At 38.4% G+C, this 22,213-nt stretch overlaps 1 protein-coding gene across 19 annotated transcripts in view; it reads left to right on the top strand.

Annotated features, from left to right (window-relative positions):
• Positions 1 to 22,213, top strand: part of LOC107981865 (ubiquitin-protein ligase E3B) — a 583,577-nt gene that overhangs the window by 332,852 nt on the left and 228,512 nt on the right. For all 19 annotated transcript variants that reach the window (XM_032601499.1, XM_032601501.1, XM_032601502.1 and 16 more), the window contains one exon: positions 6,270 to 6,388. In XM_032601499.1, the coding sequence (XP_032457390.1) occupies positions 6,270 to 6,388 (119 nt within the window). The remainder of the gene's footprint in view (positions 1 to 6,269; positions 6,389 to 22,213) is intronic.

A 22,213-nucleotide genomic window follows, 5' to 3' on the forward strand; every position in this document is an offset into this window, starting at 1 on the left:
GGAATAAAAAAAAATTAGTTATTTAGTTTATGCGAGAGGAGACTCCTTTAAAAATTTCAGCCTAAACAGTCGAAAATTTCCTGAGATTTCCCATCTCACACATTTTTCGCATACAAAACTATAAGGCACTTACGTGTCGCGGTCGTGCCTAAATATCTTATAGCATCTGCCTACCCTAAGTCTGCTATGTCACAACTATCCGTGACATAATCAGTCCTGTGCTGTAATGTGAGGTTAGCGTCTGAGTGTAGCGAGAACGATAAAGCACGGTGCAATAAAGGACTACTTAGGTCACGGATAGGCGTGACATAAACGCGGACTTCGGTCACGCAGTGCTATAAAAATATATAATAACATGTCAATTTATTGACATTTAGATAATAATTGGTTGTAACTAAATAATGTTATGACTTGCATTTTTGTGAAGTTAATGAAAATTACCTGTTATTATTTTAATCACAATAAGTTTAGTTTGCATATAGAAATTGCTTTTATGCGTTGTGCGTCAAAGAAAGTGAACGGTTCAGTTGGTAGAGCAATGGATTGTCACGCCAAATTTCTGGGTTCAAATCTTAATCAAAAATTTTTTTCTTTTTATTTCTTGTTAATCATCTATTTTTCATTTATAAATATTTTTTTAATGATATTTAATAATATTAATTATAAATCACACGATAATCATATGATAATTTGATTGGAAATATCACGCGATTATCACGCAATTATCACGTGATTTTTTAGGTAGGAATACCTTTTCGTAATTTAACAAATTTCTTTCTTTAATTTATAAGACGTAAAATTATTCCGAATATTTTTTTCGTAGCGATTTGACTGAATTCATCTTAACCCATTAAAAACCAGGTAAAACCTGGCAGAGATATCGAGAAACGAACTGTGCCATCCTTTGCATAACCAAAAAAGTAAAATACCCGTGTTTTTTCTTTTGTCGATCACAATTGTTTATAACAAATTATTTAAACAAATAACCCAAAATGTCGTAATTTTGCAAAACTGAATGCGGATATCGATTCTACGGGCAAAAACACGACAAAAACCTCAGTAACGTTTTTTTGTCAGAGTTCAATTTGTTAGTGTAAAATAAGGATAAACAATCGTGCGCAAAGTAGTAAAAGTTTCAATAAGTTTCCGAGTTATGAACCTAATTACGGCACATTGCCGTGATCTTCTTTGTGTTTTCTGCAAATAGGTTTGCAACATTTCGTACAGAACCATTCAGTTCTCGTCGAACACGTACCTATTCCGCATTTTTTCATACTTCCTTGTTTCATGATGAGTTCTGAAGAATTTTCAGGCTTCCTCTTTTCCCTGGGAATACGTACTGATGATAGCTTTTGAATGTAATATTCACAAACTTCTTGAACAATATTTTTGGAACCTTTCTTTTCATCCGGATGGAGTTTATTGTAAATCACCGTAGCGTTCGCCAAAGATGCTTGAATAAGTCGCATAAAAAGACACCATGTCCATTTTTTACCTCTTATCGAAGGCATCAGAGCATTACAGTGTTGATCGTGGAAATCGACACCAGCCATGTTTTGATTGTACATGAAAAAAGAATGAGGGAAAAGAATGGAATTTTTCGACGATTCCTGCCATCTTTGCATCGCCTCTTTCGGTTCATCCCCATATTTAATTGAGAGAATCGATACGGGTTTGGAATCCATTACCGTAATGAAATGCAACCCTGAATTAGCTTCATGCTTAGAAATAACTCTTTCAGGTTTTTTTAGCATTTCGACCTTCTCTTTCACACGATTCTGCCGGACAGTGCCAGTTGATGATAAACCATTCTTCTTCAAATGTATCATTAGGTCTGGATTAGAGAAAAAGTTGTCAAAGTATACGTGTTACTTACTCAAATCTTCTTTTTCGGTTCCTTCTAACAAAGTAGAAAGTAATTGTATTGCTACTCTTGAACCCAATCCAACAGAAGCTAAAACATTTTGTGTGTTATTCCCTGATTTACCTGTGTAAATATCGAGGTCATAGATGTATCCATCAGAAGAACAAAGTGCCCACATCTTTATTCCAAACCTGATAGGCTTATTCCTGATACACTGCTTGATACCAAATCTACCGAAATATTTCACAAATACCTCATCTACCGATAGGTTGTAGTCGAAGAAACCGAATTGCATGCAATTCTCACGGAACATGTCATACATCGTTCTTACTTTCCAAACTTTGTCAGTTGGATTTTCATCTTGATGTTTGTAAAATCGAATATTCTTCTTGATGGTAACAAATTTATTTCTCGTCATAAGTTCGGTAATGATTGGACACTCTAGGATTCGTTTTGTTGACCAATAATCATAAAGACATTTTCTAGAATTGAAAATAGTAATCATTATGATTACAATAAATCTTTCTAGATCATTTTTAGACAAATCGAAATGATTCTCAGCAGTAGCTTCCACAATATGATTCTTCATCGATTCCGAGAAGAATAACTCGAATAATTCTAAGGAATTTTTAAAAAACAATGGAGAAATAGCTGACAGATTGGAGTTGTCCTCGATATCAGGAGATATATTATCCAGAGTATCATCTTCCCAATCGTAAATATGATTCGGCTCCAACAATTTTTGAGTACTTGTGTAAGTACTTTTCACATGTTCGTAAGAACCTGTAGGAAGATCATGAGATGTTATATCTTCTTCTAGATCAACATCCGAATCTGAACTTTCATGATCAACAGGAACAAATGCTATATCAACATATTGATCTTCGTCAATGTCAGAATCCTCAACTAAATCAGGTAGATCCCTAACTCTCCGTCTCGACATTATCAATTGCGTTATCGACACAGAATAATGTGATCTATTTTTATGAAAAGTTCTATTCCTAAAGTCTCGTTTCGAAAGATAATTTTTTTTTTCAATTGATGTACCACCGTTAGCCTGCCACTCAAACGTGATCTCTAACACGGAATGTTTTGAAAAAAAATAAGCTCATCCAATTGTAGCATGCAACACTACTGTATTCCGCAGGTCTACATATAAGACGGATGAGAAGGATGATTTACATGTGAAAAGTTTGTTCCTGTTTTAGACTAACAAATTGAACTCTGACAAAAAAACGTAACATAGGTTTTTGTCGTGTTTTTGCCCGTAGAATCGATATCCGCATTCAGTTTTGCAAAATTACGACATTTTGGGTCATTTGTTTAAATAATTTGTTACAAACAATTGTAATCTACAAAAGAAAAAACACGGGTATTTTATTTTTTTGGTTATGCAAAGGATAGCACAGTTCGTTTCTCGATATCTCTGCCAGGTTTTGCCTGGTTTTTAATGGCTTAATTTCTATTGTGTTTATTCATCGCAGAGAGAACTCAAAAATTCTGTGCCGGTCGAGTAATAGCGCGCTTCGTCCTAAGAACTTATTGTAGCGCAACTATGTTGATTCGTGTACAATAATTATTGATCGAAGATCTGGAGTGTCTAGCGACTATAGCGCAATTCAGCCGCGTTCTCCATTCAAACCGCCGTTATTGCGACCTAGAGTTATTTAATTGCGTTTAGTCACTAAAACCTTAATGTTCAATAATAATTTTGTTATTGTGATTAGAGCTTGTTACAAGTGTGTATTTATTTCGCCGCGCTTAGACCCGAGGATCTAGCTAAACAAGCAAATTTAATTAGGATAGCACATAGTTAGGTTAAAACAACGTAAATTTCCAGGCAACGCTGATGTTTTCCGTGACTTTGCCAAAGATTTCCATGATCAAATTAATTAAAGTTTTTTTTTGAGTTTGCATTAGCTAGGGTTTGAATGAATAAACAATTTCGCCCGAATAACTTTTACTATAATTTATGAGTATATTTATTTTTGCATGAGACCTAAATACCGGCTCAATTCCCTATCAGAGCACACGTAAACGTATTCATTGAATTGATAGGCAAACCATGAATTCCGAGTGGTTGAATTCAGCTGATCTCCCTCTGGGATCATACGCTCTATCTAGCTTACCGAGAATGCTTTCACTTGGCGCCCAGGAAAATAAAGTAATTATAAAGAATACCGGTGAATGTTAAGAGTATACAAGCACGGAATAATCCAGATTGAGTTTTCCCTCACCTTGGGCTTGCCATGTTACAACGTCTCGACCAATTTCTGCTACTACAGACAGGGAAGGACGATCCGGCCTGTCGACCAGCGACCGGTCGAGACGACGTCGACTCCTGCAAGTATGCCATCAACATTACCAGCACTGATTATGTATGAGTTTGGAGTGTGTGGCTCGCGCCTACCGAGAATGGTGACTGCAAGTATGTAGGGCTGAGCCCTTTTTATATTGCGTCAGCAGTAGCAACGGCTACAGATTTGCGAATAAGTGCAGCGGTACCAAGTAAGGGCCTTCACGTTCGCGCATGTCCGGACCGCGAGATACCCTGCACGCCGAGAAGACGTTGACGCGACTTGGTGCATACTTGTACAGAATCAAGATCAGCCGCACAATACATTGTTTCTTCTACTCTATGATACCTCGGGATTCGTGTCAATTTCTTGAGTTGTTTTCTTCTGTTTCCTACATCCTTATCACGAATACCGACGCTTTCGCGGACGTTGCAACAAACGGTTGCAAAGCAAATCTGAGCAATTCAGCTTAGCTACTATTTTTTTTCCACTTTTGCGAATCTCAGCGCCTAATACTGAATTTTGAGACTGTTTTTTGAGTTCCTAGACAATAGGTGGCCCCATAAACAATAACTAACGGTGGATTCGTATTCAGCAGCAGAAATATACATGAAAAATCTTTGTCAATAATTTCTATACTTAAACCTTTAGACATAGAATGATCTTTACGAGCAATTTGCATTATTTTATTTTATGTGCCGACGTTTCGAAAGATTAAATCTTTCCTCTTCAGGGCATCTAAAAATTACAAAATTTTATACTAATCACTAAAGTCTCAAATCTTAGAACAAACGAATTTAGACTCATAAAAACCAACATGTCATACTGATAAAATACATGAAAAAAAAAATTTATAACACGTTAAATACACAAATTGAAGGTTAGTTATAACTGTTGTAAACCGTTATGTTCCAAACTTACGACAGATAGTCGCACAGAGATGTTTATTGTTGCTTGAAAGGATGTTATGTTGCGAGTAGCATATATGAGTCCACGCTCCAGCCGTATGTGCCGCTACAGGGATATGACGCCGCTTAATCATAGCAACGAATGGTATAGTCCCACCTGTGCGTAGCAACGGCGCCTGTGGTCATTCGTACGGCTAGGCGCCACCTCTTCGGCTCTCATGCTCTCCTGATACCTACTAGCTTTCTGCGACTCTGCGACTTGTTGAATTCAAACGGAGAGAAGATTATTTTTTACGAGCGCGATGTTTTTTAATTGTATCTATTGAATTTTATACGTCTGTCATTCTGTTAATTGTGTTGTCATGATAATGCATATGTAGCATTTCTGAAAATTTAAATGTGTAATTGTTGTGTACTTTGTCGATGATTTGTGTGTTTTCTATGTTGAAGTTGTGTACTGTGTTAATATGATGAACTGTAAGAGGTAATTTCTCGTCCTTGTTTTTTATGCAACAAGCGTGCTCTTTTTTTCTATGTTTGAGAGCTCTAGTTGTCATGCCGATGTATGTGGCATCGCAATCCTTGCAGTCTATCTTATAAACAACGTTGTTAATGTCATCCCTGTCTATCGTGGCTTTACCTAGTTTAATATACTTATTGAATTTGGCTGCTGTTTTATTGATGAGTGCAATATTATTTTTTTGTGAAATACCTTTAATTTGTGAAATACCTTTAATTTTTGGATTGATATATTTATCATACGGATAAACTATAGTATTATGGTTTGTAAAAGTAGGTTTTTATTAGTCCTAATCCGTTTGTTATAAGGTACAGTACATAAGACTCTAATTAGTGTAAAATTTTTTAATTTTTAGATGCCCTGAGAGGAAAGATTTAATTTTTCGAAACGTCGGCACATAAAATAAAGTAATTCAAATTGTTCCTAAATATCATTTTATGTCTTAAGGTTAAAATAACAAAGAGCATTACAGTCATTCAACACTATAATTTCTGTACTTGTCCACCATATTTAATTTTTTGGAAAGGCCACACGACAATAAAAACTATTTATGATCAGCTAAATTTCAAGTCTTTCATGGAATATATTAAGTGTAAAAGATAAAAAAAGTGAACAGGGGGGGATAACCATGTCAAAGAGACCCATATATTATCATTATTAATTACTTATTTTATTTTCAGTATTTTAGACGATATTGAAATGTACGAACAACAAGATCCATTTAAGCTTTCAGATCTTATTTGTTTGTCAAATTTTTTAAATCAGTTTCTATACACAATGATTCTTGATGATTCGTTTCGTGAGTATTGAAAATTTTTATTAAATTCTCGCTAATAATCAAATATTTAGTATGTAATGAAAATAGTCCTTTTGCTGAAAAATTAATTATAATTAGAAAAGACTTTTGACAAATTCTACCAAATATTAAAAAAAATTAGAAAATTGCAATAATAGATTAAACGATAAAATATTCTCTCTAAATATTCTAGATGGAAGAAATTGATGAACCCGGTGGTGCCTCATCAGATATATTCACATCTCTCTCTCTCTCTCTCTCTCTCTCTCTCTCTCTCTCTCTCTCTCTCTCTCTCTCTCTCTCTCTCTCTCTCTCTCCCCAATGCTTCCCATCTGCCTGGAAAATGTCACTTGTGCGCGCACTCAACAAAGTCAGCTCTCCAACATCTTTGACTGACTACCGTCCGATTTCACTTCTTTGCTTTCTCTCCAAGGCCCTGGCGTGGCTGGTGCACAGGCAAGTCTCACAATACCTTGAATCAAGGCTCTTACTAGACAACTATCAAACAGGCTTCCGCACTGGCCACAGCACTCAGGCCACACATATACTATAATTGTATATGTACAACAATAAAAAAACAATTAAATCTCTCTCTCTCGCTCTCCCTCTCCCTTGCTCTCTCTCTCCCTCTCTCTCTGGTGAGTACAGTTGACAGCTCTGTTTATCCATCACGCTCTTTCCACTAACGCTACATCTAGCCGTAAGAGTCAACATCTACTCTTTCACTCCGTCGATAACTTATCATTCTCCTATAAATATCTGCTTTACCGACTGCTAGTAAATTATCGACGAAAAATGAGTGCAAACTGCGAGAAGAGTGTGGAAGTGCCTTTTCAGCCATGCAGCAGCTGTAAACAACCCATATAGGACAAAGACCCCAAAAGTGGCTTCCTTACTGGCCACAGCACTCAATCTGGCCTAATTAAGCTAACTGATGATGTCAGGGTCGGGATAAACAAAAAGAAAGTGACACTTCTCCTTCTCTTTGACTTCAGCAAGGCGTTTGACACTGTATGTCACGTCCGGCTCCTGAGAAAGCTATCCACCTTCGGCTTCTCTAAGCAGGTCATCCGCTGGTTTGCCTCCTATCTCACTAAGATAGAGCGGGCCGTCGTTGGTGACAATAGCGAGCGTTCCTCTCCGCGGTGTCTTAACATCGGCGTCCCGCAGGGCTCCGTCTTAGGTCCCCTGCTGTTTGCATTGTACATCAACGACATCGGTTTCTGTCTAGACTCCGATGTTTCCCATCTTATTTACGCGGATGACTTGCAAATTTACAGTCATTGCCACCTCGAGGAGCTCAATTCTTTATCAAACAAGTTGAGTGCTAATGCCGAGAGGATAATGGACTGGGCTGCGCAAAACAAGTTTAAACTTAATATTACAAAAACCAAAGCAATTGTCCTGGACTCCCCATACTACATAAACCTAATTCCCTCAACAGCTAACACTTTCATTAATATCGGGGGTGCCCAGGTCAGCTTTGAATCCTCTGTGCGTAATCTGGGACTGGTGCTTGACTCTAAACTCTCGTGGAAGGAGCACGTTACACAAGTGTGTAAACGTGCTCACTCGCTAATGTACAGGCTTTACTTTTTTAGAAAGAGTACTAATCTCAGATTGCGCAAACATCTCGTGCAAGCACTCCTATTTCCGATCATCGACTACTGTTCTCTTGTATACTGTGACTTGACGCATCTCCCCTTACAGGCGGGAGCTGCAGTGGCTAACCACTGTCGGACGCAGGAAGTATTTCACAGTCTGCTTCCTTCGTAAAATGTTTAACTCGGTCGTACCATCATACGTACTGGCTTACTTCGACTTTCGCGTAGCACTCCGGCCTGTTAAGGGGGAAGTGACACTTCTGGATATCCCTACTTTCGCGACGGAGACGCTGAGGAACTCGTTTCATATCAGCGCCTCATACCTATGGAACAACCTGCCATCACGCCTCCGTAACACTACATCCATCACAGTATTCAAGAAACTAGCTAAAAATTACTTTTTCGAACTCGAAAACGCATAAACACATTAACATCGTGTACACAGTCACGCACACGCACACACTTGCTCACTCTCGCTTAACCCATCTTCACCTCAGCATACTTTCATACTACACACCTACTAAAACAGATACCTCAAACTTATTATTTTTGTACTTTTACTACTCTGCTGTACATATTGAATTGTACAACATAATGTACGCAAATAAAAATTAATCTAATCTAATCTCTCCCGGGGACTGCGGGTCACTGTTCCTCGGAATGGCATCTTGTCGTGCCAGGGTCGATTCAAATACGTTTCTTTTTCCTCCTTAGTAAGAGTGCTTTGCACTGATACACCCACGTATCTAAGGGAAATGTGCGTTTTTCGTGACGTTGACAACCCCGGAAGCAGGGCAGCGAGTATGCATGACCTGGTGATCGCACGTACGAGCTCTGAGTGCTACAGACACTCGTTTAGGATTGGCACAGCACAACTACGAAACGACTTGCCGCACGAGCTAAGAGAAAAGCGCATCATGGAGGGGTTTCTCCTTTCTCCTCTTAGAATGTAAGTTTGCGATTATCTGTACATTATACATAAATATATACATCTCTCTTTCTATTTTGATTGAATCTTTCAACCTTGTTTTATCCACCTCCTAATTTCTCGTCATACTTTTTCTTGGACAGGACCAATCGCAAGACTGCTGCGGATCCCTGCTTTGACTGAGTCGACGACACACAGATGTAGATGTGAGAGTGTGGTTTCTCATGAAGCATCTATCATTGCGAGGAACATTGATCATCACCCATAAAGCTGAATGATCTTTGATCATCTATTTTGTTCATCGGGTGTGCTTACATGCTCCTTTACTAACACTCAGATCTAGACATTTATACTCTGTTTGCGGCTAACACTGATCGGACTGTTTCCGCGTACCTACTTCTTCTACCTGATGTTGACTCGGCCTCCTTTAACAAACGAAGAGAAATTCAAGCCTTAGTAGCCTTTCACGCAGCAATCTCCAGATGTTGAAAATCCGCAGGTAGCAGCTTGATTACATTAATAAGTGAGTGTGGCAGAGGCTGAGGGGCATGTCCTTTGTTGAGGAGTTCTCTATTTACTTGACTAGAGTGCAGTTTACTACGATTAATCTTAGCACCAATTAAGAAGCGCATCATCGCTCTAGATGACAGAGATACTGTCAGCGGTGCAGTAAAAACAACAGTTGCAGCAGCATCATCTTTAGCTGTCTCCTCAGCATGACGCCTCTTGCCCATGGGCATGGCAGATACTATGTTACGCTCGGTTCGATTGTCATCAAGGAGCTTTAGAATAGTATATACTAGGGGGAAGAGTTACCCCCTGCTCGCTTCGCTCGCCAACCCCCTAATTTCAATTGAGTTAAATTCGAAATTTTACTAGCGATTTTTTAATGCTAGATGCACAAATAGTTTGGTTATTCCTATCAAACTGAATTCAAAATCAAATCGAGTTTTTATGTATAAATTATTGTTCATGATACTAATTCTAGGCTGCAATCATTTGAAAGAAAAAATGAGAGAAAGAAGGAGAGATAGAAAGAGGAAAAGAAAGATAACCATACTCAACATTAAAAGTTAAGTATTTTCAATCTCTAAAATTTTGACATAGTAGATAGAATATCCAATAAAATGTCTGAATGTGAAATAGAAAAAAATCCTTAGAGATGGCAATTGTTTATTACGTTGCTTTTCGTATTTTTCGTTTAATGCAGAAGAAAATCATATGAATGGTACGTACGGCAGTGAAGTGGAAATGATAGCATTTGTTCGTCTATATTCTGTTCGTATCCTATGTATTGCGGTCGCGATTCTGTTACTTTTAATGAAAATGTATTAAATTTATTTTTAGATAAGAGAAAAAGAGATGCAAAGATATAGTTAAAAATATGACCGAGGTTAGTTTAGAAAAAAAAGAGATGCAAATATATTGTTGAAAATATGACGGAGATTAGATTAGAGAAAAAAAGGATACAAAATAAAATAGGAATACTAATCGTGTTAACAAACGTCGCCAGATTCAAAGGGCAAATAAACTATTTTAATCAAAACTTTCTTACTTAGACTTTGGTGAAATGGATTACGTATGTCCTTATTGTAATGCTTCTTACTGGTCCGTAAAGATTACTTAAAAAAGTTGTTGTAATAATGGTAAAGTAAAATTTCCACCGCTCAGTGAATATGATGATAGTTTCAAAGAATTATGGGGCATTGGCGAGCAAAGCGAAAAAGGGTAAAATTTATATCATGTTTATATCAAAAGAGGCATAATTTTAACCAAGTAACCCAAATTGTTATTATTCTGAAACCGCTGCGGCGGCGGCGAAGATTTTTTATTAATATAGAAAGACAAGACATCTTAGTGAGGTAGTCTCGGTGTGTGTGAGATTAGATAACACCTCTTCGAATGACATCTTCGATTGAGCTGTTGCTACACTCCTCAATCTGGCTTGAAGCTTTACACTGGTATCTTGAAGCTGCTTAATGGCTTCAGTATCAGTAGTTGCAGAGGTGGTGGCGGAACAAGGAGAGAATCCAGCTTCCCCTTGATCTTCTCCTGCTCCATTTTCAAAGCTGCTACGTTAACCTGCACTACTTCGACTCGCATGCCTATTGCAGGTAAAACTTTGAGATAATGATTGATTATTAACCATAGCTAGACAAATTCTGCACACAGAAATGGATTTTCTACTCTCCCAGATTGCTTGCGTTTGGATCTACCTAACGTGATGGTTCCAGCCGCACTTATCACAGGTTCTACGGGACTTGCATCTGCCGATAACATTTATACAAGCTTTACACGACGTTACCATTAGCTGCTGATCTTAAGGTGTTTCTTGAGGTTTCTTTTTCACTTCTTTTTTTAAATCTACTTAGAGGCTTCGGCATTCATCATGGTATATTCAGAGAAGAGTCAGTGAAAAACTGCCTTTAGTGATCCAGTGCAAAAAGTGGAAAAACTCCTTAAAATGTTGCCACATTATAGGGTATAGTGTAGTGTTGGCCTATACTCAGCAAACGTGTACCAAACACCAGTATGTTGCGGCATTGAGAGAGAGAGAGAGAGAGAGAGAGAAAGAGAGAGAGATTGATTGATTGATAAATAGATTTATTAACGCCGTGACCAAAAGGCCGTAGGGCGAGGAGCAAATAATATAGCATAGCAGGAATAGAAATACAAATAAAGATGGCAACTTATAACAAATTTTTCGATGGCACAGCAGTGGCCAATATTTGGCATACAATAATAGACTTAAGCTAATGTATTACAAAATAAAGAGTTGCAAATCGTAAACAAAATAATAAAAAAACAAAATAATAATATCTCTCTTAACCAGTAGTAAACGGCTCACCAATTAAAGGCAGCAAAGAAAACAGAGTAGTAAGCTCACAGTAACATCTTATAACCTAATCAAATATTAATAATGCACATAACATTGCTGTAGACTTAATAAATAGGCATATAGGCGGTGTTTGAATGCGCCCAAGGATTTGCTTAGCCTAATAGTTGTAGGGATAGAATCCCAGAAATGCATACCTTTCACGGTAAATGAATTGCGAAAAATCTCGGTCCTAGCAGTCGGTATCACAAACGCAGACGGATTATTTCCGACCGAGCGTCGTAAGTCCTCATTAGGTAGCGCAAATAAATCGGCAAGATAACCAGGCCGCTTATGAACGAAAATCTTATACAACGTAATACCTAAATAATAATTGCGCCGATGGTTAAGTGATAGCCAGCCCAATTTGGCATAGTAGGGGCCAAGCTCAGTGTCTTTCCTAAGGAAAAAGATAAAGCGTACCGCAGAATTACACAGCCTTTGTAATTTGATCGCAAGGTAATCCGGAAGGTCCATATAAACAAGACAAGCGTAGTCAATATACGGTAGAACTAGAGCGTTGACTAGTTGGGGTTTTAAGCTAGTAGGAAGACAATAACCCTTAAACCTAAGGCGATAAAGAGAAAAATGCGCATTAGAGTAGGTGCGAGATACATGAGCATTCCAAGAGAGATTTTTAGAAAGGATTACGCCCAGGTTTTTCACGGAATCGTCAAAAGGAATCGGTACTCCGTCCACGACAATGGGTTCAATTCGCTGCAGATCAAGACGCATGTGGTGCTGGGTTGATCCAACAATTATAGCCTTCGTTTCGGCAACATGCAAGAGGAGACCATTATCCTGAAACCATTTAAGTATACAGCTGGCATCCTCATTAAGGGATGCAACAGCTTGGCCAATATCGTCAGGCGCGCACTGTATATATATTTGGAGATCGTCAGCAAGCAGCATACATGACTTACTACACTGTCGAAGTACTGAGACAATCTCATTAATATAGATGAGAAAGATCACAGGTCCTGGAGAGGATCCTTGAGGTACACCTGACGTATTAGGAAGAAAATCAGAAAGGGTGCCATCGAGGCCAACAACTGCCTGTGAACGCCCAGTCAGATACGAGTGGAACCATAGTATTGCGTCATTAGAAAAACCGATCGATTTCAACTTAGCAAGCAAAGTAGCATGGTCCATCGAGTCGAAAGCACGCCTGAAATCAAATAAAAGAAGCAGGGTCAACAGATCCATATCCGCACCTCGCCTGATATCTTCCGTGACATTCAGAAGCGCTGTTTGCGTGCTGTAGTTAATACGAAACCCAGATTGGTACGGCGAAATAAGATTATTATCTTCAAGGTATACGATAACTTGGTCAGTAATTATTTTATCGAAAACCTTGGCAAAGTGCGGAATATTCGCAACTGGACGAGTATCGCCCGGGGAGCTGGGTGTCGAGCATTTACTAAGAGACACAATGACCGACTTTTTCCAGATAGGTGGATAGACACCGCTCGAAATCGACAGGTTAAAAACTTCCGTAAAAAACGGGGCAATGTGAGGTATAACTTGCTCAAAATATGATAGGGATAACTCATCGCAACTCCGACCTTTGGCCTTGGAAAGGTAAGCTCGCATAAACTGCGCAACCTCAACGCAATCCAAATTTCTAAACCTAAATTCAAACGCGGAACCTAAACTATTATACTGCCCATCAAGGATAGCACGTAAAGAATCGGACGAGCATACTAGATGGGCACATGTGACAGAAGAATAATACTTCGCAAGGGTATCTTTATCGAAAAAATGAAGAGGTGATTTACTTTTGGCTGAAACTAAGCCATTACGATGTAGAAAGCCCCAGCACTTCGTTCTCACGGAGCAGCCATGTAGTAAATACTCCTCGCGTGCACTTCGAATGGTACGTTTTACCTCAATGCGAGTGTTTTGTAGCGAATAATAGCAGTCCGCTTTCTAGAGAGCTTTGCTGCACTATACAGCCGATCGCGGGCTTTACATCGGCGTTTAAGGTCCGGTGTAAACCACGGGGTTTCTAGCGGTAAACGGTGCATGGATGTCTAGAGCCCTGCACGCAACTTGCTGAAAACCAACCAGCTTATCGTTAACAGAAGCCAACGGATCAGAGAAAGCCGGCAAGGAGAGATCAGGCAGAAGGACAGCCAGAAAAGCAACTGACGAGAACCTTCGAAAATCACGCGATATTATCAGCAACTCTTGCTTTTCTGGGAGATCAAACGTGAAATCAATCAAGAGGTAATCATGGCCATTGATGTATGGAGCAGCGGATTTTTCGTAGTGCATGATCTTGTCGCCACAATCAGATAACATGACATCAATCCCAGTGTCGGAACTATCGGTATGGTGAGTAGCACCAAACGGGACAAGGTGAAAATTATTTTCGTTAATCAGATTACGAAGAGGATTGCCATAATAATTATCAGAGAGCAAATCGGAGTTAAGATCTCCCGCAACAACAACATTGCCGAACCGATGAAAATGATTTTGCAACGAGTTGAAGAATTTAGAAAGAGTATGCCCTTTTGGTCTACGGTAAACACCGCCGAGCAAAATTTTTGAACCACAATCAACACTGACAAGTATATATTCGGTCTCATTAATATTGCTAATATAAGATGCTTCCAATAAAGTGAAACGCAGATCCTCTCGTGTAAAATCCGATACCACCACCAAGGAGCTGCGGTACACTGTTTCGCTTGCTCGAATTGTGCTGCACTCTGGTGTTAGAAGTCAAAAGTTTCAACTTGAGAACGACGACGGAACTTGCAAAGTTGTACAGATAGAGAGAGATAAAGAGTAGTATATATATATATATATATATATATATATATATATACCCTTTGCTATGGGCCTGACAAACATTACCCCCACCACCTACCCAGAGTAGTGGGGAAAATGCTCGTCTGGCGCCATAGCGAGAGCGGCGTCAGTGACGTCATGCAGGATCCTTCCTCCTAGTGACGTCGTACAGAATCCCCCCCCCCCTCAGTGACGTCATACATGATCCCCCCCTCAGTGACGTCATACAGGATTCCCCCCTCTTAGTGACGTTGTGCAGGACCTCCGCCTCTTACCGATCTCTCTGGAGTAGTGAGTGAGAAAGAAACATTTTAGAGAGAATTTCATGAAATACGGAATAATAATGATAGAGAAAAAAAGTTTTGATGCGACGGGATTTGAACCCGCGTAACCCGAGATCGAGATGCTGGTGCTCTAACCATGGAGCTAGCCTCAACGATACGTCTCGGATGCATCGTACTCGAGAACACACACACACACACACGACACGCACACACACTCATTGTCACCCTTGCTAGCGATGCATTCCGAGAAACAAACAAGCACACACACATTAATTCTCTCTCTCTCTCTCTCTCTCGCTCTCCCCTACTACATAAATGCTTTACCAGATGTAGCTAATACCTCTATGAATATAGAGGGAGCCCGGGTCAGCTACGAGTCATCTGTGCGCAGTCTAGGGGTGGTGCTTGATTCTAAATTAACCTGGAAAGAGCATGTCACACAATTGTGTAAGCGTGCTCACTCTCTAATGTATAGACTATACTTCTTCAGAAAGAGCACCACTCATAATCTGTGCAGACATCTTGTGCAAGCGCTTCTTATTCCAATTATAGACTATTGCTCGCTAGTATACTGTGACCTAACGCAAGAACTGGACACTAAACTGCCGAGATTAGTGAACACGGGAATCCGTTACATCTATCGTGTAAGAAGGGACGCGCACATCACCCCTTACAGACGAGAGTTGCAGTGACTTACCACCGCCGGACGTAGGAAGTACTTCATGGCTTGCTTTTTAAGAAAACTTTTAACACAGCGGTACCATCATACATCACTGCCTATTTTGACTTCCACGTCGCACTACGTCCTGTCAGGGGTGAGGTGACACCTCTGGACATCCCAACCTTCGCTATAGAGACGCTGAGGAACTCATTCCACATAAGCGCCTCATACCTATGGAATACACTATCTTCACAGCTCCGCGACAATAGATCCTTTACATACTTCAAGAAACAAGCCAGACACTACTTTTTCACCCTTGAAAACACTTAGCTTATTATCTCCATAGTCATCTCAGTCTCACCTCACTCAACATCATAATTTATTACTTTACTACGTATTTATTTTTTATAAAATTTTGTACAACACATTGTAAAGCAAAATCTCTCTCTCTCTCTCTCCTCTCTCTCTCTCTCTCCTCTCTCTCTCTCTCTCTCTCTCTCTCTCTCCTCTCTCTCTCTCTCTCTCTGCCCCTCACATCCATCAAACGAAAAGTACAACAAATGCATACAGTTATAGAAAAAAGGTCCAGAAAATGCGTACGCAGCTTAGTCGCTAAAGAATAATTAATCAAATTAGAACAAATCGATACAGTTGTAAAAAAAGGGTGATAAAATAAAACAAGCACATCTAATACATTTTTAATCTTTTGATTATTGCTAATAAGAATAAGTGATTAAAAATAATTTTTTATTTATCAAACGAAAAGTACAATAAATTTATACGGTTATAGGTGAAAAAATAAAAACAATTTCAACTCATACATTATTAATCTTTTGAATATTACTAATTGGTTTTTAAATAATGTTATATTTTAACAACACATCATTAAAAAATTAAAGAAGGTTGTGTATTCATGTCATGAAAAAGACAGGTATCCTCTCTCTTGCTTTTTTGGGTCTCGATGGTTAGCCGCAAGGAATTAGTCCACATCTGGAAAGGTTAAAAAATTGTAATTGTTCTCGCTGCGAGATTTGTACAAAATTATGCCTCAAGATTAGATCCCAAGATTCTACGCATGATAATCTATAATCGGTAATTTTTTCAGCCTGAAATATTATTTCCTCGCGGAGATTTAATGGAACAACGTCCACGCGTTTAACAAGGACAACCCAAAAAAAAAAACAATACGTAACCTATGAGTCTAAAAAAGTATTTGAAAAATATAAGAAGTTTTATACCACTTGATCACCCTGCTGGCTCACTAGGAAAATAAGACACGCACCGTCATATAGATGGTTTTACGACAAATAGCGCATTTTGTGATACTCTGGGTACACTTCACGCAGGCGACCATATGACCATATGGTAGGAATACCACTCCAAGCTCCTCGTTGGAGCAGATCTTAGTGTCTTTGTGTGTGTTTCTCGAAATGCATCGTCAGCGAGAGAGACAATGTGTATGTATATGTATGTCGTGTGCATCGTGTGTATGTGTGTGTGTGTTGTTGAGTACGATGCATCCAAGTCGTATCGTTGAGGCTAGCTCCGTGGTTAGAGGACCAGCCTTTCGATCTCGGGTCCGCGGGTTCCAATCCCCGTCGCATCAAAATTTTTATTTCTTTATCATTATTATTCTGTATTTCATTAATACTCTCTAAAAGGTTTCTACCTTACCGACCCCCTCACTACTTCGGAGAGATCTGAGGGAGGAAGGGGTCTTGCATGACGTCACTAAGAGGGGGGAATCCTGTATGACGTCACTAAGGGAGAGAAACCTGCATGACGTCACTGAGGGGGGGATCCTGCATGACGTCACTGACGCCGCTCTCGCTGCCACACCCCCTCGCTATGGCACCAGACGAGCATTTTACCCGCTACTCTGGGTAGATGGTGGGGTAATGTTTGTCAGGCCCATAGTGAGGGGTGTACTACTATAGAGATATAGCTATAGCTATAACTACTCTCATAGAATAAAAACACTGCACGATTCCACTCTCACTCACGACACTCCAGTTTTGCACTAATTTCAGTCACTAAGTTGGATCCAGTTTATGTTTTACAGGTCCGATATGAATGATTCAGACAGAATCTAGTAGAACAACACGTAACTGGATGATTTAAGGTTAGTTTGCACAAATTTTTGCGAAATTTTGTTCCGGCTCTTAAAAATTGCAAGAAGTAACGCAGCTTTATAGCAGACGCCTACGAGCTATTGGGAAGACCTTTCCGCTGAAAAAGATCACTCAACAGAGTGAAATATATCGGAAATAACCGTTCAATACACACGCGAAAAGTTGATTTTTGAAATTTTATAAATAGATAAAATTCAGTTGTTAATAATCGAATGACACTTTATTGATGGTGGAATCACTATGGGTTTGTCACCTGAAATTTTCATGTCTTATAAGGTTTTAAAATCAAAATATTGATTAGAATGCTTTAAAGCACCTATTTTTGAATACAATTTAACTATTTAAAAAATAATTTTTAATTATAACAAACTTTATAAGAGTATTTTAGAAGCAAACCTAATAGAGCAGTATACCTAATAGTAAAGATCTCATTTTAGATTTATTAATAGGGATGACTAGATAATTGTTAAAAACGTTAAAATATTAAAAATTCACATCGACTTATGGTGTGCAGTTGCACGGCTCGCGGGAATATATACAGGATGAGTCATTTTAATCTTTAATCTCAATTATCTCGTTGGCAAAGCATGCCAGCGAAAAAAGTTTCGGGTAAAAGTTTTAGGATTTTTCCCTGGCTATCTGATGATGACCTTGACAATGTCATTGAGCATGACCTTCAAGGTCATTTGAAGGTAAAGTCGATTTTTTCAAATAGAAACCCCTACTTTTGGCACCAGAAATGGAAAGAGCGGGAAATTTTACGTTCGAACATGTGATTTTGGAAACAAATCATCTTTTGTGCGGAAATTACCTTTGACATCAGCCGAACCCAGGATGCACCATCGAGGAGGTTGTCAAAAGGATTTAGCATCCCATTTTTTATTTTATTTTTTTTTATTTGTTTTTTTTTGTTTTTTCCCTTTTTGTTATTTTTTTGGTATTTTTATGGAATGTTAACTGGAGTTAACCATTGATTAATTGTTCGAAATTACCGCCGTTTTGTTGGATGCAAAGATCAAGTCGAGCTCTGAATGGTCTTATGGTTCTAAGTAGAACATCTCGAGGGATTGCTGCACAAGCTGTACGATTGCGTTCGATCATATTATCTCGCGTTGTTGGCCGTTGAGCATAAACAACATTCTTAAGATATCCCCATAAGTAAAAATCGGGAGGGGTTAAATCAGGTGAACGAGGGGGCCAGGCAACTGGGCCACCTCGCCCAATCCACCTGCCATTGTAGCGGGTGTTTAAATAATCACGAACAATGCGTGCATAATGTGGTGGTGCTCCACCTAATTGGATCCACATTCTTAGCCTTGTGGCTAGGTCTACATTTTCTAGTAATTCAGGTAAGATGTCTCGAAGTAATCTCAAAAAGTTCACGTTCTCTTCAAAGAAATAAGGACCAATCAAATAGCCATTGATGATTCCACACCAGACCATAACACTCCAGCGGTGTTGATTGTCTATGGGCCTGAACCAATGAGGATTTTCATCTGACCAATAATGGCAATTATATCTATTCAATTCTCCAGTGTTTCTGAATGTTGATTCATCTGAAAAAAGAACGTGCCTGAAAAAGTCTTGATCTTGTTGAATCATTCGTATTGCCCATCGACAAAAACGTACTCGCAAAATCATATCATTTGGAGTTAACTGTTGTGTTAATGTTATGTGATAAGGATGATATCTTCTCGCTCTCAATATTCGGGATGCTGTTGATTGAGGTATACCTATTTCTCTTTCTATTTGTCGAGTACTAATGTGAGGATCAAGATGAATAATCGCTAGAATGGTAATAACAAGAGGATCGTTTTCGTCGTATTCATGATGACGGCGTTGACGAACAAAAGCTCCATTTCGAGCTTTCTGAGTTAAGGTTTGAATAGTAACATTACTTGGGTGTCTCCTATTGGGATAGCGTTCAGCATAAAGTCTGGCAGCTGCTGCATAATTATTTCGACTTTCTCCCAAAATCATGATCATATCAACGATTTCGTTGGGACCATAATCAGCCATGATCAAAATCAAAATAATTTGTTACAGACCAGTAAACAGGGAAACAGATTTTTTTCAATAATAATTATCGATTTACAAGAAGAAAAAAACACGATTAAGCTTTTCTGCACTAATTTGCTATCTACATAACTGTTAAGAGTAGTTCACTCTCAAAAATTGACACTAATACAAAATAATGGAATGACTTAACTACATCAAGAATTTTGAAAATTGACACTAATACAAAATAATGGAATGAGTTTGAAAATTTTTGAAAACTGAAAAAATTACGAAAATTTTAGAAAATATTGAAAATTTCTGGAAATATTGAAAATTTTTTCATTTTTGAACGCATGTCACTCTCTTTTCATTTATGGGGCTAAAAGTAGGGGTTTCCATTTCAAAAAATCAACTTGACCTTGAAATGCCCTTGAAGATCCTGTTTAACGACAGGGTCAAGATGACCATTCGTCAGCCGGGGAGAAAACTGAAAACTTTTGTGGGTAACATTTTCTCCTTGAATGCATTCGAGTTCAGCTAACCAGTTGTACTGTTATCGGCATGACCAATGACCTTGACCATTGAATTCAAGGTCAAGGCAAGGTCATATTCAAACGTAAAATTTCCCGCTCTTTCCATTTCTGGTGACAAAAGTAGGGGTTTCTATTTGAAAAAATCGACTTGACCTTCAAAGACCTTGAAGGTCACGCTCAATGACATTGTCAAGGTCATCATCAGATAGCCAGGGAAAAATCCTAAAACTTTTATTCGAAACTTTTTTCGCTGGCGTGCTTTGCCAACGAGATAATTGAGATTAAAGATTAAAATGACTCACCCTATATATACCACTATAAATTTGTATCACATACATTTAAATATTATAGTAAACATATATAACACATTAATCAAATTAAATTTTAGATCCTTATTTTATAAACCACCATCACTTAATCGGCATTTTAAAAAATTTTTTATTTACCTTATGCGTGGTGTGGAAAAAATAGATTTATTAATAATTCATTACCTATTTTGGTATTTAGATAAATGTCAAATTAATTGTATTGAGAGTGGGCGAGCGGAGCGAGCAGGGGGAACCCCCCTAGTGTGTGTATATATATATATATATATATATATATATATATATATATATATATACAGTGTGACCCAATTTAAATGGCACCGCTCATAACTCGTCAGGGACAGCCACAATCGAAAAAATGGTAGAGACCAAAGTTGTAGGATATCGAAGGGGCAACCCGATGGTGACCTTGGATTTGACTTTGAACGCGTTTTTCAAGGTCATTTGAAGGTCAACTTTGGATTTTTAAATAGGAACCCCATTCTTTTATTGCGGGAGTGGAAAGAGCGGTAAATTTTACGTTCAGAATGGTATGTTCGGTTGCGGCACTGAAGGTCATCTCAATGTCCTGGAGCCAGAATGAAACCCCGCCTACGTAATTCCTCTAGCAACGCCAAATTAAAAAAAAGTGGTAGAGACCAAAGTTGTTGTATAGGGGGGGGGGGGAGAATTGTGACCTCGAATTTGAGCCAGTCCTACAAGGTCATTTCAAGGTCAAATTATTTTTTTTCAAACTTTACTTTTACTTTGTATCCGAGATGAAATCCCTTCTTAGATGTTCTCTGTCCAGCGGCCAAGACGCAAATGAGCCCTCGCTAGCGTCCAAACATAAGTCTCGCTATTCCCCGAATGATCCCTTCCGACGGTTAACTTGCGAATGACTCCTCTAGGTGGTCGCCACCTACCTACCCGAACTCCTGATGTGCGAAAAATAAAAATGGATCCCGAAATAAGCCTTTTAAAATAAGTCCCGCGCTCAGTCTTGCCACCGCGACTCCGTCGAACCTTCCCCTACGACGCTTAACTCACGAATGATTTTCAAGCAGGCGCCCGGCCCCGCGCCGTACCTGCCGCCCGAACTTTCGATTTGCAAAAATAAAAATAGCCTCCGAAAATTGTCAAAAGAGTCTCACACTCGGCCTTCCGCCAAAAATATTAACGAAAATTTTTATTAAAAAGCCAATCATCGATACAGAAAAAGAGTAAAAGTAAAACATCGAAGTATTGTAGAAAACCGTCAAAGTTTGATAAAAACGTAAAAAAAATATTAAATGTTTTATTTTTAAAAAATCATAAATTGATAAACCTTAATGCCAAAATATGAATAGAATTTTACAATAAAAAGCCATCGATACAGAAAAAGAAAAAGTAAAACATCGAAGTATAAAGTAAAAAAGTTTTTATATTTATTTTACACACATTTATTATTTGAATCAGAAATAAATTGCATTATGTTTTTTTAAATAACGTTGTTGTTTTTCCATTTAATTTATTCATAAATTATTATTGTTTTAAGTATACATAGATATACATACATACGTATGTTTGTATACATATGCTATACACACATACATGTAAACACGCATGTTGAAAATACATATGTATAAGCAGAATTATAAAGTTTGTAATACATACCATGTCGTCACACAGATTATACATACAATTACTGGCAACAGTTAATATAATTATTTAGT

The sequence above is a fragment of the Nasonia vitripennis genome, assembly GCF_009193385.2.
Source record: "Nasonia vitripennis strain AsymCx chromosome 2 unlocalized genomic scaffold, Nvit_psr_1.1 chr2_random0004, whole genome shotgun sequence".
NCBI lineage: Eukaryota > Metazoa > Arthropoda > Insecta > Hymenoptera > Pteromalidae > Nasonia > Nasonia vitripennis.